Source organism: Choloepus didactylus, chromosome 7 (genome assembly GCF_015220235.1).
Source record: "Choloepus didactylus isolate mChoDid1 chromosome 7, mChoDid1.pri, whole genome shotgun sequence".
In the NCBI taxonomy this organism is placed as follows: Eukaryota; Metazoa; Chordata; class Mammalia; order Pilosa; family Megalonychidae; genus Choloepus; species Choloepus didactylus.
Window position 1 is genome coordinate 65,412,213 of NC_051313.1, and position 19,947 is coordinate 65,432,159.

Consider the following 19,947-nt stretch of genomic DNA (forward strand, 5'->3'; position numbering starts at 1 on the left):
GCAGCCTTTCATTGATAGCCCATTACTGAAAACATTCTGAAATGGAAGGGGGAGGAGATATGTGCAAAGCAAAAAGAAATGGGAAAATGTTAAACAAATTACTTTTCACCTGCAAGATTTTCCTTCCTTTCTTCTCAGCATTATTTGCCTACTCTACTGACATTTCAGATAACGGAAGATTATGTATAATTGTGCCAGCAGTTTCTTTATCTCTCTGAGAGTTCAAGTGACAGAGTTTGTTAGCCCGAGAAACAGGATGTTTGCATTATTGATTAGGCCACCCTGTTTTGACTGAAATAGCAGAGAATATTCTCGGCTGCTTTGCATGTGTCAAGTCTGCCTGCTTCTTGTCCATCAATTCTGGGGAGGTTTTGTTGCCTCTGCGTATGTAAGACATCATGTCTCAGGCAGTTCTTTCAGACTGCCACTTACCTTACCTGCTGCTGCTGATTAAAAACCTTATCTTGACCAAGAAACAGCCGGCAGCCTGTTTTTGCGTCTGTAACCATGGGATAGTTGTTTTGATGCTTTGGGCTATCTTCATCTTAAATTCCTATTGCAGGATGTTTCAGCTATTTGTGTAGAATGGAGGTTCACATAGCTGAACAAATGACTTTTCCATTTTCAATTTAGTTGTGCTACAGGGACAGTCAAAGATGAAAACAAACCACATTTTTCCTTAGCTACATTTCTGGCTTACTAAACAATACTATACAGCCATTGTTCCTAAACTTTGGCATGTAAACTGCAAATTTCTGGGCTCAACTGACAAAGATTTTGATCCAGTAGGTACCAGATGGTGTCCAAGAATCTGCATTTTAAGCAAACACCATGGTAATTTTGACTTAGGTGATACATAGAATGTTCTTCAAGAAACAGTTATACAACACTGAAGATTCCAGTGGAGGTTAGGAAATCAGGGATTTGTCTTTCTAGCCTCACAACAAGTCAAAGAGAAGATGGAGGGAAAATTCCAATACTTTTAATTGATAATGACCAGATTCTTAGTAACTTATGGGTATGATTTATGTCTGATTTCTCTTTGGATAATGTACTTTTGTTGCTACCCTTGGAGGTGGGCAGTAGATAATTAAGTTCTAATGATTTATGATCTCAATGCATTTAAAAACACTTAAAATCACTTACTGAACATTTTTTATCAGTAGGATTCATAATGGAGAATTCAAAAATGGACCCCAGAATATTTTACAATATAATGGCATATCAAATCATTGGAGAAAAAAAGGATTGATTACTGAATACATGTATTGTAACAACTGGCTTGTCATTTAGATTTAAAAAGAAGCTGGATTTCTACTTTACTCCCTATACCAAAACAAGTTACAGATGAATTAATGATCTAAACCTAAAATAAATAAAACTGTATATAATCTAGAATAAAATATGGATACTTGTTTTTAGTATCTTGGCATTACCTAAAACCTACAAGTCTAAAAGTAAAAGATAGACAAAATTTGACCACATAAAAATTATCGTATGGTAAAAATACCATAAAAGAGTCAAAAGTCAAACTTAAAATTAAAAATAAAACTTAAAATTGAGAAAGAGTTTTGAACAGGCCATCCACAGAAAAAATAACCTATTAATAACCTATCATTTATGAAATGATGTTTGGCCCTGTTCAAAATTATGTCAGTGCCAATTAAAATAAGGCACTGATTTTCATCTATTAGTTTCACAATATTTCATGGCATCAGCTTTGAAGAGGTATGGAGAAGAGTACTTTAGCAATCCTTGTTCAAATTTAAAATACTAGTTCTCTTTGATTCAGCAATTCCACTTCTAAGAATTTATCCTGGAACAATAATTGTAGCTGTAACCAGAACCAGGATGATAATTATAGCATTGTTTGTAATAGTGAAAACTGGTAATGTGCAAATGATCATTAATAGGGAACTCATTAAACAATTAGTGGGTAATAATATTTTGTTCTATTAAAAAATATGGGTTAGGTGACTATGGAAAAATCATCAAGATATGTGGTTAGGTTAACAGAAAAAAGAAGGCAAGATACTGAGCAATAAGCATATTGTTTCTGTTCATGTACAGCAAAACCCCAGAATACATGTGTGCATATACATAGAAAATTTGTGGAAACAATAAGAAATTGTTAAATATGGATACCTTTGGGAATGGGATTGGAAATTTTGAGGTATGAGGAAAACTTATTTGATTCATTGTGTATACTCTTGAGCTGTTTGAAATTTTAAAGTCATGTAATGTATCATTAAATTACAGAAAAAAACTGCTAGAAAAAACAAGGATTTTACATACCTTGGCCCTTCTGGTTACAGCATGATGTTTTTGATAATCATAGTTTGCTATTAGAAAGATCAAATTATGTTTAATAAAACAAATCAAGCGAGCATATGAAACAGTTACAAAGGTGGCTATTTTTGAATAATCAGTGCATAAATTGTATACCTTCATTAGGGAAAGTTCACACATTTAGCACAGCCTGTATGTGTGCCACGCTTCTTATGCAAAAATATTCCTGACCGGCTTTCAGTAGCATATGTGCTTTTTAGCCTTTTCCTATTGAAGGAGACTGGTTGCCATGCATCATGCCAGTGTCTTAAGCCAATTTACTTTCCTGGTAATGGGTACTCCAAATTTTAGCATCTGGGAGGTAACTATAAATAAACGAGGAGTACAGTTTGTGCCCCTCACTTCACCAACCCTGCCAACTATCCACAGGGGGATAAATAGAGCTATCAGTTATGGGATAGAATTGTCAGTAATATATGACAGCAGCTATATAAAATAGTGAAACTTTAAAAAATACGTATTTGTTAACACTTTCTCCAACTATTAAACTAAGACATGCTCATTATAGAAATTATGTAGATATATGACCTACACTGTATTAACAGAAAGAAATTTCTCTAAACTATGACCATAGATGCAAGACTTCCTCCAATTTTTTGTATTGTTTGTCGTTTTAAGGAGAATTTGCAAGGGGAGTATAATTTGCTTATATATACATAGTATATCTGCAGAAACATACACAAGAAACTGTAAACATTGTCCTTGAGCAGGCGAATGGAGGAGGGAGGGAGGTCTAACATGAGAGGGACTATTTTGACAGTTCTTTTGCATTATTTATTTATTTTTCCATATCATGTTTTTTAAAAAATTCACAAGACTGTGCAAACTTTAAATACACCATAAAAACTTTCATATGAATCCCTTAAAATAACCAATTCTTCCTAATTCTTATGCAGAACATGTGAAATAAAAATAAAACCCATTACCAAATCATAATCAAATGAAAATAATTTAATAAAAACACACAAGAAACATTATTTCTTCTTAATCATTCAGATAAAAAAGAGAGGGAGGATCAAAAGAAAGCAAAATTGAAGGAGAGAGAAGATAATAGAGGAGAATAAAATGCCCAATTAGAAGTGGGGGAAGAATCTTTCCTTAGGATTTGAAAGATTTCCCTTCTCCTAAAACAATAAAACCTCAGATTTCAAAACTAAGCCTGAAACATTGAAAATATACTGCACTCCAATCCTATGAGATGTAAATCATAGAAATTCATGAATAACGACATCACTTATCATCAGGAAAAGGCAAACGGGTAGGGTGTGTACCAGAAGAAACCATCAAAAAGGGATGTGGGAAATCTGGAAAGGTGTAAGAACTGAAACAAATCAATTTATCACAGAGAGCAAATCACAGAACAACTGCTTTGTGTGGTCAGTTTCTTTATATCAAACAAGACTTGCTTTTTGCATCACATGGGTCTTTTAAACTCTCCCCTGAGGAGGACTTAGGTAGTTTGTGTCTAAGCTAGTTCCAACAGAAGTGGCACTGAGAAGAGTAGATGGAGAGAGAATGGTTTGAAGCGTCATAATCTGTGTGGAATAAAAGCAGCTGTGAAAGCAGCCGCCTCTGCCAGAGGAACTGTGAAGATTTTAGGTATACACTGGACTGCCAACCTTGGAGTTAACTAATTGTGCTACAGTGGGCAAACCATAGCACATATATTTTCTGTTTGAGCAGCAACTGAGCCTCACAAAAGTGTAATGAGAAAAAAAAAGGGGGCTCAAACACTGAGAACCAATCAGTCCGTTTTAGAGCTACCTCATACCTTTTCCCTGCATCTTTATTTAATTCAGATGCACATTAATTTTGGAAAATTCTAAATAGGCATGTGTTTTATTTTTCTCTTTCCTAGTGGGAATAATGTTGTAAGCCTGGAAATGCTTCATATCTGTTATCTGAAATCTAAAGCTCTTCTGTTTTAAGTAAACATCAGGTACTTAGCTAATTAAATGTGATACTCTTAGGGTCTTGTTTATAGAAAAGTGTCATCTTTCAGGATGTTTTGTGTAAGTCTTGGTAAAATTACGTAGGAAATGACAGTGTACTCTCTTTTCATAGGCTGACCTTGCAGTCCACTGCCTGAAAATGGCTCAAAACAAAAAATGATCTAAGGGTCAAAGCAAGATAAGCTCAAATTGATGTCATGGTAATTACACCAAGTACCATTCAATCATTGGATGGAATTTACTGTTGATCCCCAGGCTTAGATACAGGTGGGAATGTGCTGTTTTTATGACTCTGCTGATATAAAAGACAGGTGAGGACTTTATTAACAGCAGTTACTGAAAAATCTTAAGACGGAACTAAAATCCCTCTTCAGATTCACAGTCAACTGCTCTGAACAAATCCTGCAGAAAGCCCAGAGGAAGGTAATATGAATGAAACAATTTGGGGGATTTTAATTGACTGAGGAGTGAAAAATTTGAGAATACAGGGGAGCTTTCAGGGTCTGTGCATAACCTTTCAGCATGCATGATTGAATTGGAATCTGCAAAATTGTGGTCTGTGATCACAGAATAAGATGTTATCTAACAGAAGTCAGAAACTGAACATCTCCTACTGAGATGCTTGAGTGCCTGTCAGTGTCTAAAAATTTTCCTCTATTAGATGTCATTTGAAAGACATTCTTTTGAGTGACTTCCAAGGGAGTAGACATGTAAGTTGTTTATATTTTTTTATTATCAGTTTTTAAATGATGCATAACTATCTTCAAACTAGCCAGTGATAGAGCAGCTCACCTATTCAGCCAAATGACGACAACTTCTGATATTTTTTGAATAGGTGTTCTCCCATAGACTTGAATAGTAACACTGGAATGTCTTGAACAACATCGTTTCTATTTTCTTCTTTCATAGAATGCTACAAAAATAAGAATCAGTAGTACTTCTCCAAGTATTACTGATAGCCTTTCAATGATAAATCACTTGCCCAAATCTAATTATTTTGTTCCAGTGAGAGTCTCTGGAAACTTCTGCTGTCCTTAGTCAACATCAGCACTAGCTGACTTTGGTGGCTGGTTGGGAAATTGAGACTTGAAAATCAAAGTGCTCTTTTGTTTCTCCTTATTAGTGTTGAGGCACAGGATTTGGGCACGTGGGAAGAATTATGGGCTGATATTGTGTGGGTCCCTTAGGAATGCAAAAGCTCCATTTCATCCCTGCAGGAACTTTTGTTTCCTAAGTACTACAATCCTTTTACCACTGAAAAGTAAGATATTTTGTACTAGAACAGAGGAATCTTTTTAAAACATCAGAAGACTTAAAAATAATTGCTTAACACCAGTTCAATTATTCAAAATATTAATCACCCAAATTGCACTGTAATATTTTGCTAGTCTTGATTTTTTTAAAGATAAGAATAGTCACCATTTATGAAAGTTCTACATATTTTTATTTCAACTTTACCTTTCATCTGTGAAATTTGTGAGCCATATTTCTTATTGTTTCCTGATGAAAAGGATAGCTTGTGAAAATGTTAACAAAGCAATTCATTATGTTCATCAGAACAGATTCTCAGTTTCATTGTATATTTCTTCTTAATGTGGGATTCAAATTTTTACATGAAAACCCAGAGTTATGAGCTGGGAAATAGAAATAGCAAAATTAGAAAGTAATGTGCATCTTGTTCAAAAGCAATTCAAGGTAATGTGCTTTCACAAAGAGAAAAAATTACAGGAATCTATTAATATTTCCATTGAGAGCAGCAAGGCCCACAGCACAAACTTCCATTTGTATCGATTGTGAAGCCTAGAGCAGTTTGCTGTCAACTTGTGATCTTTGCAAATTCTGATTTAGGTGTAACATTTCAGCAGTGCCCATTATGGTGTTCTACAAAGTAAACCAGTAACTCTCCGGTTCATCAGACTCAGAAATAACATTACAGAAATGTTTCAGCGTCCTTAATACATTGGCAACTAAGAGAGAGAGGACTGAGGCTGGATTAGGGGTGGAATCGGGGGCACAAGGAAAGGAATTGGATTAAGAAAGACACTTGTAAAAGCATAATCCATATGTAAATCAAGGTCATAAATGAGGAAATGGATTAGGTGTGTACTTCTAGGCTATGGGGGTAGTGCAGGTGGAAGGGCTGTGTCTTAGTGTTAGATTAATTTCTGGGTATCTTTGGCAAATTCCTTTAATTCTCTGAAGTGTAGTTTTCTCATCTGTGACATAGTTGCCATAACAGTGCTTTCCTCATGGACTTGTAAAGAGAATCGAACAAGGGAATGTAAGTGAAAGCTTGTGCTTCTCCCCCTGTCCCTCACTCCCCACCAATCAGATGCTGGTCCTCACAACTTCATCGGTTATAAAATATCTGTGCTATCCCTCTTCATCCAAATGAAATGACCTTCTTGAGTTTGATCTGTAGAAAGTAGTGTAAAAAAATTAGTAAAATAAAAGTTAGACGGGCAAGTTATATTTAAGCTGGTGCATGATACTGTTACTTTTCTTGAAAACAAGATACCAGCATCTTACTAAGGGGCATGCTATCTGAAAAAATCATTTAAGAAGCTTATTGTAAAATATACAGAATTGAAGGCAGTACAGAGTGGTTCAGAGCTTGGAGTTTGGAATTGTAAATAGATGCTTTTAAATCATGGTTCTGTCAGTGACTGACTATGTGACCTTGTATAAGTTACTTTAATTCTGTATTTCTTTATCTGTGAAAATGGGAGTAAGTCCTCACATGGCTGTTTTGAGTATTGAATGTATTTGGGTATTCAAGGTGTCCAGAAGAATATCTAGCACACACAAGTGCTCAATAAATGGTTGGTGTTATTTATAAAGTATAAGATATTATTATTACCAAATCCAGTTTTACAGATATTATGTGGAATGCCAACCCCAAAGTTTTTTCATGCTTTGTTACATTTTTCCTCATAGATGAACTGAATATGTGTTATGTAAATAACCCACCACAGCATAAAAATACAGGGAGAAAATAAGCAAGAGTGTGGTCCCATCTTTAAGATTCGGAGGAGAAATTCTTGTTATAAGATATGGCAGTTGTTACAGCAGTTGTTCAATTATCTATTGTCATGCACCAAATTACCCAAAAACTTAGTGGATAAAACAGCAAATTATTATTATCTCGGTGTTCTGGAGGTGGACTGTGCTACTACCTCCCATGGAGTTGCAGTCGACAGCTGCTGGGGCTGGAGCCACCCCATGGCTGGTTGTCCAGCTTGGCTTCTTGCCTCCTGTGTCTGGAGACTCGTGGCTCTTGACCTCTTTCTCTCTCTCCGTGTGGCATCTTATCCTCCAGAGTCTCTTCATGTGGCTTGATCTTCTCAATGTACAGTGGTCTCAGGTAGTCACATTTCTTACCTGTTAACAGGTTTCTGAGGAGACAGGAAGAGAGCCTTGCCAGGGCAGTTAAGAGATACGCTGGGAATTCGTCCAGCGTCACTCTTGCCATATTGTATTGGTCTAGGCAGTCACAGGGCCTGCCTGGAACAAATGGGGCGCAGACAGGCAGCCTTCTGTTGTGGGGGTGGCAAGGTCAGAAGAGCGTGTGGCCTGAGCGATATTACTGTGGCTATCTGTGGAAAGAACAACCTGCCACGGGAGTGAAAACTCAGAGGTGATGAACAGCAAGGTGGCTTCTCTTTGAGGTGGCTCTGCTCTGTTTTTATCACAGGAAAAAAAAAAAGCCTTATAAATTAAGGCTCCAGTATTGAGAAATCTTTCATCCTGGGCTTTCTATTCCATTACAGAGTTTTTTTGGGTTGTCTTTGTATTTGCTAAATATTTTTTTTTGTGCTTTAGTATTTTTAAATAGGGATAATTACTTCAGAGGTCAAAAGATTGCATGAAAATAATTCAACTAAACATAACAAAATATAATGCACATATTTAAGCAGTTATGAGAAAGATTCTTATATTTCTATAAAATACTCCGTACAAAACTTTTCTGGCCTTTAGATCTTTCACTTTCCTATGTGATAACTTGATACTATGCAATGTTTTATTTCTGTTGTGTTTATTAGAGCAATAATATTTTTAAATTGGGGTATTTTAAAACAAAAAAAAACATTTGAAATTTTCATTTAAGGCAATATTTTATGATGCATAGAGTTTTTCCCATCAACGTTTCTTATTGATTTTTTTTTTTTTACAATATAGAGTTAGTAGGAAGAAAATTTTTAAAATGCTTATGTGCTAGGAAAACCAGAAGGGCAATGGAAGAACCAGGATTTTAATTATATAATTTTGTTAGCATTGTAAAGCATCTTTAAGTAACAAAACGTAAAGTATACATCTTAGTGTAAGTCCCTTAAATTTAGTCAAAGATAAGAAAATTCTCAAAATATAATTATTACAAGAACAGCCATAAAGGAATTGAAATCATTTATATACTTCTATGACTCCTTCAACTTTTTTCTAAATATGGTCTGCTCTTTCTCTCCCCTTTAAAAAACAAATATTCTTAAAGTTCATTCTTTGTTCTATTCTTTAGGGAAACCCCTGGGTTCTCATATGGCTTTACAAGCCATGCCATATATTTCTCTTACTATGGGCCTCCCCTTTCTACTTATTTTCTTTTAATTTCTTCTGGGAAACCAGTCGGCACCCTTTTAAAATTTTGTGGAGGCTAAGTGAGCTGTAAACAGAAGCCCCATCACGAATATTGCTGCTAGACTGTGTGGCTTCCCTTGGCCTTGTTCTCCTCTGGATACTGGAGGGAGTCGGGATATGCTACTGGCTACCTCTGCCTATTGGGGAAGTCAAGAGGACTACTGAATACATAAGGCTCCTGTGCAAATGTCAAAACAATAAAATATACATTTACTACTTTTCTGTTTCTTTTTCCATCAAGTGCATATTCTTCATGCTCATTAATTTTTCATCTGGCCTTATTCATGTTTCCAGCCTACCAAATGCCTCAATGTCTATACAGACATTTATTACAGTGTTTATCACTTTAGCTCATAGTTATTTGCCTTTGTATCTGTGTCTCTCTCTCATTGTACTCTGAACTCTCCATATGGCAGGGAATTTATTTCATTAATGTTTGTCTCACCCCTACTTTGCACAGTGCCTGCCCTGTAGCAGGTACTCAATCAAAGTCTTTAAATCTTCCAAGCATTCAATGTGAACCTGAAATTATGCACTTTACAACATTTGAATTCCTGCCAAGTTACCTAAAACTCATCTTTTTATAAAAGAAAAAAGTTACTAATTATCTTTATCAAAGAATAGATGAGGGGAGGTGAAGCAGACTGTGGGGGTATTAACAAGTCTCTCCTCTTTTCCCCAACCCCAGTCATTCCTCGTCACCATCTTTGGAGAAAACTATTGGTGAACATGTTAAGGGGTCTCAGGGTTACTCTAGTGCCTGGGAAAAATGTTGACATAAGGTATTTACTTGGAACCTGGAAGGTTGGGGGACTGGAAACGAAATCCTGAAAGACACTCTAGATACGTGTGTGCCTGTGCACACATATCTACATGAAATATTGTTCCGAAAAGATTACACTTGGCAGGAGGGAGAGGTGAGCCTGCAGAGGGGCTCAGAGCCTACTCCGTGGAAGTTGGTGGGATGAAAGAGGCTCTCCTCTTCTCCTTGTGACTGTCAATCTTCAAATCTTTCATTAATGTTGACCTATTGAACTATCCTCTGAACCAGTTCATGGGATCCATATATGAAGGCAAGATGCTAATCAACAGTTACAGGATTATTCTCTGTTTAATAGGAATTATTGAATCCCATCTCATGCCAGGCAACATGCTGGGGTCTAAAGACTTGACCCTCGAGGGGGTCCCTCTCATCAGTTACCATTCACTTAAGGCACCCGACTCTTTCCCCTCCTGGGTGGCAGCTGGATTAGTTAGAGGGGCTAATGAGGTGAAGCCTTAGGTTAGCTCTCTACAAGTCAGTTAGATTTAATCTGTTCTATTAACATAGAATTATGTCTTTAATCCTAGCCAGTCATCTCAAAAATGTATGGTATGAGTCAGCTGGACTTCCCCTTCCCCTGTGAGGGTATGGATGAGTCATCCCAGCTATCACCACCAAAGAAAAACAAGAAACTCACTCTGTGGCAGTGGGCATCAAAAGCAACATCTTTGCAAGTGAAGGGCAGCGTATCACATGTTTTAAGCACTTGTAATTTTTTTGGAACAATAGTTCATGTCTATGTATATGTACATGCACACAGGTATCTACATTTGTATACATTCACAAATATAAATATATATATACATGGCTTGTGTGGTACACTGGTAGAGTGTTTACTTATTTAAAAAATTTAAACCATTGTTTATATATATCTCAATAAATAATATGGAAACAAATATTAAATAAAAGTAGTAATTATATTAATATTCATTTATACTTTGAAGAATGCTCTTTTCCTCAGTGAGTCATATTTTATCAAGAATCTAACTTTGTGTGCACATATAGCTTAATATAAACTAACGGACACCAAATTTAAACTTGGATCTCTTATATATGCTTTTTATTAATGTTTTCTTTTGAATTCTTATTTATGACTTTTATATCCTAGCATAAAATGGCTCCTTCTTGTGGCACATTTAACACTTACAGAATCATGCATTAATCAGCTACAAATTATGTGGCTAAGAGAGAACATACTACCTGTAATGAATTTATGATCTGAAAATATTTTATCTTGTTGAACACTTATTCTAAGTTGCATTCAAAGGTTATCTTGTTCCTTGGTGTGAATGACAACCTACATTAGCAACTTTTGATAGGTCTTATTGTTACTGTTCTAACAACAATCGCAATGAGCATCTACCATGTGCCAGGGTTTGTGCTTGGGTGGTGGCAGATAGGAGGGACATGGGCTTTGCTCTTAAAGAGCTTTCTCACAGATTGAGAGACAAGCATATCCTTAACTGGGTAGAGTTCAGGTTAGACTGTGGGACTTGATCTAAGAATTACAATTAAAGTGATAGGTGAATGCAGCAGAGAGAGTTATTTATTCTGGCTTTGGGAATAGGTGGAGACTTCACAGTGGAGCTGGCAGTTGGGCAGCCCCTTAAAAGACTCTGAGAGGGGTAGGCTGAGAAGGTCCAGTTGAGAAAACACTTGTTTCTTGGATTCATATTATTCTGCCAATGTGAGTGGCAGGTGATAAGGGTGTGTTGAGTGGATATGGGCTGGGGTAGGATGATGGCTTGGAATACCAAAAGAGCCCAGTATTAATACATCTGACTTTAAATTGAGGATATTTCATAAAATAACATAAATCCCCAGCTGAACATATTTTTTCCCTGCCCCAATTCTAGAATTTTTCTTTCCAAATTCCAAAATAGAAAAACCTAAAGGTGGTTAGAATGATAAAAAGATTTATTAAAATGTTTTCAAAAACACCTAGAATTTGAGAGTTAATCCCTTTCTGTTTGGTTACTCTCATCTATTAAAATGAGGAGAAAGATACTTGTTTCTGCTATTGAACGCTAGAGGAATGGTGACATTAGTTCTGCTTTTTCATGTTATAATAAAGCAAATTCTATTATGTGCATCAACTTCATGCTCTCACATTCTGCAATCTTGTTATAAATGTTTCTCTCTGAATTAATTCTGATATAATTACTCCCTGCATAAGGGCTGAATTTTCATAATATATGAGCTGTAATATCAAAGCACAAAAATGATACTAGTTTAAAAAGCAAACCAGTTTTAACTACGAAAGTTTCTTCTGGCTTCATATATTTCGCTTAGGGTAGCAAGTGAGACCAAACTTTTTTGGTCTCAGGATCCATTTACACTCTTCTTTTGAAGAGACCAAAGAGCTTTTGTTTATAGGGGTTGTATCTATCAAAATTTGATGATTTAGAAATTATAATAGAAAATGTTTAAAATATTTATTCATTAAATTTATTCATTTACAAACTACAGTAAATCCGTTATATATTAATGTAAGTAACACAATCATAAAAATAAAACACATTTTCCCAAACAAAAATATAATCAGTGAGAAGAGGTGCATTGTTTTACCATTTTGCAAATCTCTTTAATATCTGGCCTAATAGAAGGTAGTTAGGTTAGCATTTGCTTCTTTATTCAATCTTTTTAATATCACCTGTCATGTAACCTCTAGATAGCTTCATAGAACACTCATGAGAGAATGAGAGCAAAAAAGGCAGACCATGTCTTAGTATTATTACAAAGATAATTTTGACCTCACAGATCCTCAAAAGAGCTTGGGGTTCCCAGATCACACTTTGAGAACCACTGACTTCAAACAATATTTATTCAGTGTTAATTATATATGCAGGAAGGTAAATAAAACCCATATTTACTTAAGTATAAATTTATAAATTAGACAGCAATAATGGCATACTTATATTTCAGTCTCAGCTACATTCATGCAGCCTCTTTGTCTATATTTCAAACTGTTAGTTCTGCTGTCTGACAAATTATTCTTAAAAAGGTTTGTGGGTTGGTATAAGCATCTAGTAAAAACATGGTCTTATGTCAATCTGCATGAAATATAATCACAAGTTTCGACTTGTGTGGTTTTAAACTTCAGTCTTGATTGTCTTTTTTTTCAAACTTTTTATTTCAAAATAATTATAGATTGAATTATAGATTCAGAGGAAGTTGCAAAACAATGTACCTTTCTCCTACGTTCCTCCAATGATATCATTTTTGCATAATGACAGTACAATATGAAAACTGGAAATTGGCATTGGTTCAATCCACAAACTTATTCAGATTTCACTAGCATTAAATGCATTCACACATTTGTGTGTGTATAGTTATATGGAATTTTATCCCATGTATAGATTAGTGTGAACACTATCACATTCAGGCTACAAAACTGTCTGTCACCACGTAGCTCACTCATGTAATCCTTTTGCAGCCTTGTTAACCCCTGTCAGGCCCCTGACCCCCAACGCTAACCCCTGGCAACTAATAATCCATTCTCCATCTCTATAATTTTGTTATTTCAAGAATGTTATATAAATGAATTCATATAGTATGTAACCTTTTGAGTTGGCTTTCTTCACTGGGCATAATTCCTTTGAGATCCATGCAAGTTGCTGTGTGTATCAGCTGTTGCTTTTTATTGCTATTTAGTATTCCATGGCATGTGTATACCACTGTTTATTAAACATTCACCTGTTGGAGGACATTTGGGTTGTTTCTAGTTTTTGCTATTATGAATAAAGTTGCTAATGAACATTTGTATACAAATTTTAGTGAAGTTTTCATTTCTCTGGGATAAATGTCCAAGAATACCACTGTTGGGTCATATGTAAGTGCATATTTATAAAAAACTCTTGAACTATTTTATAGAGTGGCTGTACCATTTTATATTCCCATCAGCGATATATGAATTATCCCGTATCTCTGCATCCAAGCCAGCATTTGGTGTTATTGGTTTTTTTAATTTTATTTTAGTCACCCTGATAGGTTAGGTAGTGATATCTCATTCTAAGTTTTATGTCCTTAATGGCTGATTGATGTTGAATACCTATGCATGTGCTTATTTGCTATCAAAATATTCTCTTCAGTACAATGTCCATTTTCAAATTGGTTTATGTATTTTTTTTACTGTTGTGTTTTGAGAGTTATATGTTTTAAAAGTGTATTCTATATATTACTAAAAGAGTTTCTTTTATTAACATACTTGTAATCATAATATTTCACTTCTTTCTTTGGATTAATTGGCTAAATGAATGAGAAATGTGTTGTGTTTTCTATGTACAAATACAAATTAAAATTTTGGAAAAAAAGGCAATATTGTCTGACTCCCCAATTAAAGTTTGATTTTACTGTCATAGAAGCAGTTTATAACTTCTTATTCCAATGAAGAATTTCAGTCATGAAATCATAAGTTGGTGCTGAGAGAATAGTCTCTTCATTTACCAGTAAAGCATAGGCTGAAATACATAAATATTGCTAGAGGTTGATTAGAGGATTTAAACAGCATGACTTGTTTGGAGATGGTGGGTGGGTACAAGTGATAATAATAAGTAGCGACTGTATTTCTGCATTAGAAATGCAACTTCTTTTATGCCCCTACTTTCTAGGTCTATTCTCTGAGGGGCTACAGGGTGGTGTTCTGAATTAGGAAACCAAAAGCTGTAGGTATCTTTTCTAATCTCCACCACAAGACTGGGTCTTTAAAGTGGAATATTTGTTGATCAGAGAAAACTGCAGTCTGATGGTGAATCTGAAGGACTATAATTTTTGCTTAGATCTCATAGCAAATTAAAGGACTGCCTCAAGCCATGTGGCTATCAGGTTAAGGCCATAATATTCTAATTTTTGTTTTGCCTTTGTTGGTATTAAACATTATTGGATTTTAAGTCAGGATAGCTGGGGTAGCCAACATTAAACTGTAACTCTCAGGTTTTTGTTCCTTAGGTTTGTCAAAATAAATCATTTAGAATTATTAAAATGTGTTCTAAATGTATACTTTAAATTGTTATATTCTCTGCTACACATTTTTCAGCAATAATCAAATAGAAAAAAATTAAAAAAAGTTATTCTATATATTGTACACAAACATACATATTTTTTGTATATTCTAGATACTAGTCTTAGATATTGGACTAGATATTGGCTTGCAAATATTTTCTCCCAGTCTGTAATATGTTTTTCATTGTCTTAACGGTGTCTTTTGCAGGGCAAATGTTTTTAATTTTGATGAGGCCCAATTTATTGAGTTTTCCTTATATGGATCATGCTTTTGTTGTCAAGTCTAAAAATTCTTCAGTTCTGAATATGTTTTTCCTATGTATTTTTCTAAAAATTTTATAGTTTCACATTTTACATTTAAGTTTATGATACGTTTTGAGATAATTTTTTGTATAAGGTATGAAGTTTAGGTTGAGTTCATTTTTAGCCTATGGATATCCAGTTGCTCTAGGACTGTTTGTTGAAAAGTCCTCCATTAAAATTGCTTCGGTAACTTTGTCAAAAATCAGTTGGGCATATTTGTGTGGCTGTATTTCTGGGTTCCCTCTTCTGTTCCACCGGTCCATGTATTTATCCCTCTGCCAATAACACAGTGTCTAGACTACTATAGCTATATTATAAATCTTTTCACAGGATAGTGTGTTTCCTTCCACTTCATTTCTGAAATTGTTTTAGCTATTTTAGATCTTTTGCCTTTCAATATAAATTTTAGAATAAGCTTGTCTATATCTACATAAACCTTGCTGGGATTTTGATCACTATTTCATTAAATCTATAGATCCATTTGAAGAGAACTGACATCTTTACTATGTTAAGTTTTTCTATCCATGAACAGGATATGTCTCTCCATGTATTCAGGTCTTTGATTTCTTTCATCAGCATTTTGTAATTTTCAGCATATAAATCCTGTACATATTTTGTTAGATTTATACCTAAGTATTTTACACTCTTTGGAGCAATTGTAAATAGTATTATGTTTTTTATTTGTTTTCACATATTTCTTTTTACTGTATAGGAATATAACTGAATTTTGCATGTTGATCTTGTGTCATGTGATTTTGCTGAACTCACTTCTTAGTTCTAGGAGTCTTTTTTTCTTTTTTTTGTAGACTTCCTGGGGTTTTTAAATAGACGATCTTGCCTTCTACAAAAAGGGATAGTTTTATTTCTTCCTTTCTGAATGGAATACTTATTATTTCTTTTTCTTGCCATATTGCACTGACTAGATCTTTCAGTACTACGTTAAATAATAGTGGTGAAAGTCGATATCCTTGTCATGTTCCCAGTCTTATGGGGAAAACAGTCAGCCTTTCACCATTGAGTATGACGTTAGCTGTAGAGTTTTTGTAGATACTCTCTATCAAGTTGAGAAAGTTCTCTTGGTTTCTACTTTGCTGAGAGTTTTATCATGAATGGGTGTCGGAAGTTGTCAAATTCTTTTTCTGTGTCAGTTGTTATAATCATATAATTTTTCTTCCTTATCCTGTTGATATGGTGGACCACATCAATTGAGTTTTGAATTTGAACTAGCTTTGGCTACTTTGCATTAGCTCCAGTTGGTTGTGGTGTATAATTCTTCTTATACATTGCTGGATCCCATTTGCTAATATTTTGCTGAGAATTTTTACATGTGAGATTTTGAACTGTAGTTCTCTCTCTCTCTCTCTCTTTCTCTCTTTCTTTCTTTTGGTACTCTCTATGTCTGGTTTTGGTGTCAGGGTAACCCTAACCTCATAAAATGATTTGGGAAATATTCCCTCCTCTTCTGTTTTCTAAGAGATTATGTAAAATTGGTGTTTATTTTTCTTTAAGTGTTTGGAATTGTCTTTTTTATTGGTAATTGATGCTGTGTCCTACTTACCTCTCATTGTTTTAGCATAAGCAAGCCATTACATTTTCAGTTACAGAATGGGATAACATTTGCCCCTCTTATCTAACACAGACTTTTCTAAGACATGTGAGGATACAGTCCAATCCCTACCTCCCCTTTCTCAGATGCAGTGGGGTCAATGCATGAATATGGTCAATCACTCAGCTGACCTGGACTAGTCTGGCCTCATGCATTCAAAATGTTTAGATAAAACTGTATCTACGGGTGTGAGTCAGTCAAGAAGTGCCTTTAAGAAAACTTTGATCAGCATTCTCTACTCTATCCCCTGCCTCACAATTGGATCAGCATTCACTGTTGCATATTGATGGTATGACTTAGAGTTCTACCAGTGTATAAAAAGCAGGAGAGATATTGTCTCTTCCATTGTCCAACCTGGGAATGGAAAGGATGGCCCTCAATGTGTGTATATCTTATATATCGTATATATCCTAGCCTGATATTATCTAGTTTAAGTTTCCTGTTCTACAAACAAGGATGTTGAGGTTTCTTAACAAGATGGTATTTTTACAAAAAGATAATTATTGTTATCATTAAGCTCAATTCAAGTGGTTTATGTGAGGAATGGAAAAACTCAATTCCCTATCTCTTTCCTAGAGAGAGTGAAATTTTTAAAAAGTTACTTACATGGCTGTAGAGTGTTGGGAAGCTGAAGGGGGAGGAGTGAAGACACTGATGACTATTATTAGTAGTAATGTTAAAACTACTGATTATTAAAACATACTGATTGTATGACCAGTAAGCCAATTTTAGATTCACTTTTTTTTTTCTATGTTTGCTTTGCAGGAGAGCCATGGGTTACTACAGGAAATATGCAGCTGTCATTCTGGCCACATTGTCTGTGTTTCTGCATATTCTCCATTCCTTTCCTGATGGAGAGTTTACAATGCAGGGTGCGTGACCAAACTTGGGTTTGCAGTAATAAGAACTAGATACAGTTTTAGATGTGTATCAATAACTCCATTAATTACATTTCTACCTCCCTTTCAAATGTGATAATAAATCTTTGCTGCTGGATACATATCTAGGAACTTGCAGATTGTGGACATAAAATTAAATTAGGTTCAGAAAATGTACAGTGAAAATGATATCTTACATGTCCATTTAAATAGCAGCCTGTCCTGTACATTTTCATCTGAAATAGATTCCTCGTTATTCTTTATCTGAATTTTTACAAGCAGAAAATGCTTTTTATTCAGTAGGCTCTTTTTTTTTTTTTTTTTTTTGCACAGTTCTCCCTAAAGATTTGAGAAGATTTTAATGTTGCCTTTGTAGATGAATTTTCACATCAGTTAACAAGTGAGAAAAGAAAAAAAACATTTTATGATGTAAATTTGTTTTGCTGTATTATTTGAAAAATTTCCTATGGTAGCTGGTATAATTCCATCTCTGTGAAATTGTGAACTACTACTGATTAGGACTTTTCTCTGGATAAGCAGTAATATTTTAATCCCAGTTCCCAAGTGTAGATGCCAGATCTAATATCAGGCTGTCCATGCTCACCAAGCTTTCTTAATTCTGACATTTTTTTCTGTCAATATTTGGAGTATCTAGGAGGAAAAACAACAGCAGATTCCAAAGGGCAAAATATTTTGCCTCTGGGCAAAATTCTCCTTTTGGATGAGTATGGTGTTTTCATCTGTCAAGTTTTGTGTTCCCTATAGGCATACTATTAGCGTTGGGCTAGAGAACCTATGCTTGAAGAGAGAGAAAGTACCAAAACTGAGATTCCCCATGCATATCTGCAAAAATTGTTTTCCCATATAAATAACTGAATAACTGTGATTACTACAAATAGATATTATGTAGGAAGATTAGCTTATTTTTAAAAAAATATTTATTTATTTTCTTTTCATCTTCAATGGAAAATGGAATATTTACCATCTTATACATAAGAAGAAATCCATAGTTTCCTTTTGAATCCTTTCTGGATTATTTTGCTCTTTGTCTTTTTTATAATAGGTTGTCCAGAATGCAAGCTAAAGGAAAACAGATACTTCTCCAAGCTGGGTGCCCCGATTTATCAGTGTATGGGCTGCTGCTTCTCCAGAGCATATCCCACTCCAGCGAGGTCCAAGAAGACAATGTTGGTTCCAAAGAACATCACCTCAGAGGCTACATGCTGTGTGGCCAAAGCATTTACCAAGGTGAGAACTTAAAGGGCCCCAGAAGCCTTAAATCTAACCAGAGAAATGTCTGCAGAGTACATCCATGGGCTTGAATGTTATAAATATGACTAATGACCCGTCCTTTGTTGGACATTTGTTCAGGAAGGGGCAGAATTTGTTCCTTTTAATCAAGAGAGTCAGCAGTTTTGTGAGTACAGTCTGGATTTATTCAGAATGAAGAGAATTGGGGTGGAGGACAAGAGGGGGAAGGTGGGGAATGTTGCAAACCTAACATTTTAGAGGGAAAAATATCAGCTGGAAAGGAGAATATCCAAATGCACTAAGAATCTATTTAGTTCTGCTGACTACAAGCAATTTTATTTAACATTAAAAAATTTTGCCTATATATAAATATATATATATATATATATATATATATATATATATATATATATATATATATATTTTTTTTTTTTTTTTTTTTTCTTCCCCTTCAGGCCACTGTAATGGGAAATGCCAAAGTGGAGAACCACACAGAATGCCACTGCAGTACTTGTTATTATCATAAATCTTAAATATTTTATAAAGTGCTGTGTTGATGATTGCTGATTTCCTGGAATAGAAAATTAAGTTGTTCAGTGTTTATGGTCTTGTGAGATAAAACCCTCCTTTTCCTTACTATGCCACTTTTGACATGCTTCAAGGATGTATTGCAGCTCTATTGCCTTTTTCCTTATCCTACAGCATAATCAGCAGTTTAGCTCTTTTCATTTGGAATGAAATACAGCATTTAGCATGACCATAAAAAGCTGCTCTCCTGGAAATAAAGTCTTTTAAATCATTGTTCAATCACTGAGTAATTATTTCTTTTCTTAAATGTTTAAAGCCAGTTGCTTTTTTTAAAATTCCATTTTATTGAGATATATTCACATACCATACAATCATCCAAAGTATACAATCAATTGTTCCCAGTACCATCATATAGTTGTGCATTCATCACCCCAATCTATTTTTTGAACATTTTCCTTGTACCAGAAAAAGTGAAAAGAAGAATAAAAAATAAAAGTAAAGAAGAACACCCAAAACACCCCCTCACCCTATTTTTCATTTAGTTTTTTGTCCCCATTATTCTACTCATCCATCCATACACTGGATAAAGTGAGTGTGATCCACAAGGTTTTCACAATCACGCTG

General features: G+C 34.8%; 1 protein-coding gene across 4 annotated transcripts in view; it reads left to right on the top strand.

The window, feature by feature from the left end:
- The window catches only part of CGA (glycoprotein hormones, alpha polypeptide), a 38,272-nt gene extending 18,696 nt beyond the window's left edge, over nt 1-19,576 (top strand). For 2 of the 4 annotated variants that reach the window (XM_037843845.1, XM_037843847.1), the window contains exons 2-4: nt 17,432-17,538; nt 18,608-18,792; nt 19,251-19,576. In XM_037843845.1, the coding sequence (XP_037699773.1) occupies nt 17,439-17,538; nt 18,608-18,792; nt 19,251-19,328 (363 nt within the window). In that variant the 5' untranslated portion in view covers nt 17,432-17,438 and the 3' untranslated portion in view covers nt 19,329-19,576. Of the gene's footprint in view, nt 1-4,605; nt 4,725-7,639; nt 7,666-17,431; nt 17,539-18,607; nt 18,793-19,250 lie in introns of those variants that run through there. The other 2 variants (XM_037843846.1, XM_037843844.1) reach the window with 2 other exon arrangements.
- The last annotated feature ends 371 nt before the right edge of the window (nt 19,577-19,947 follow it).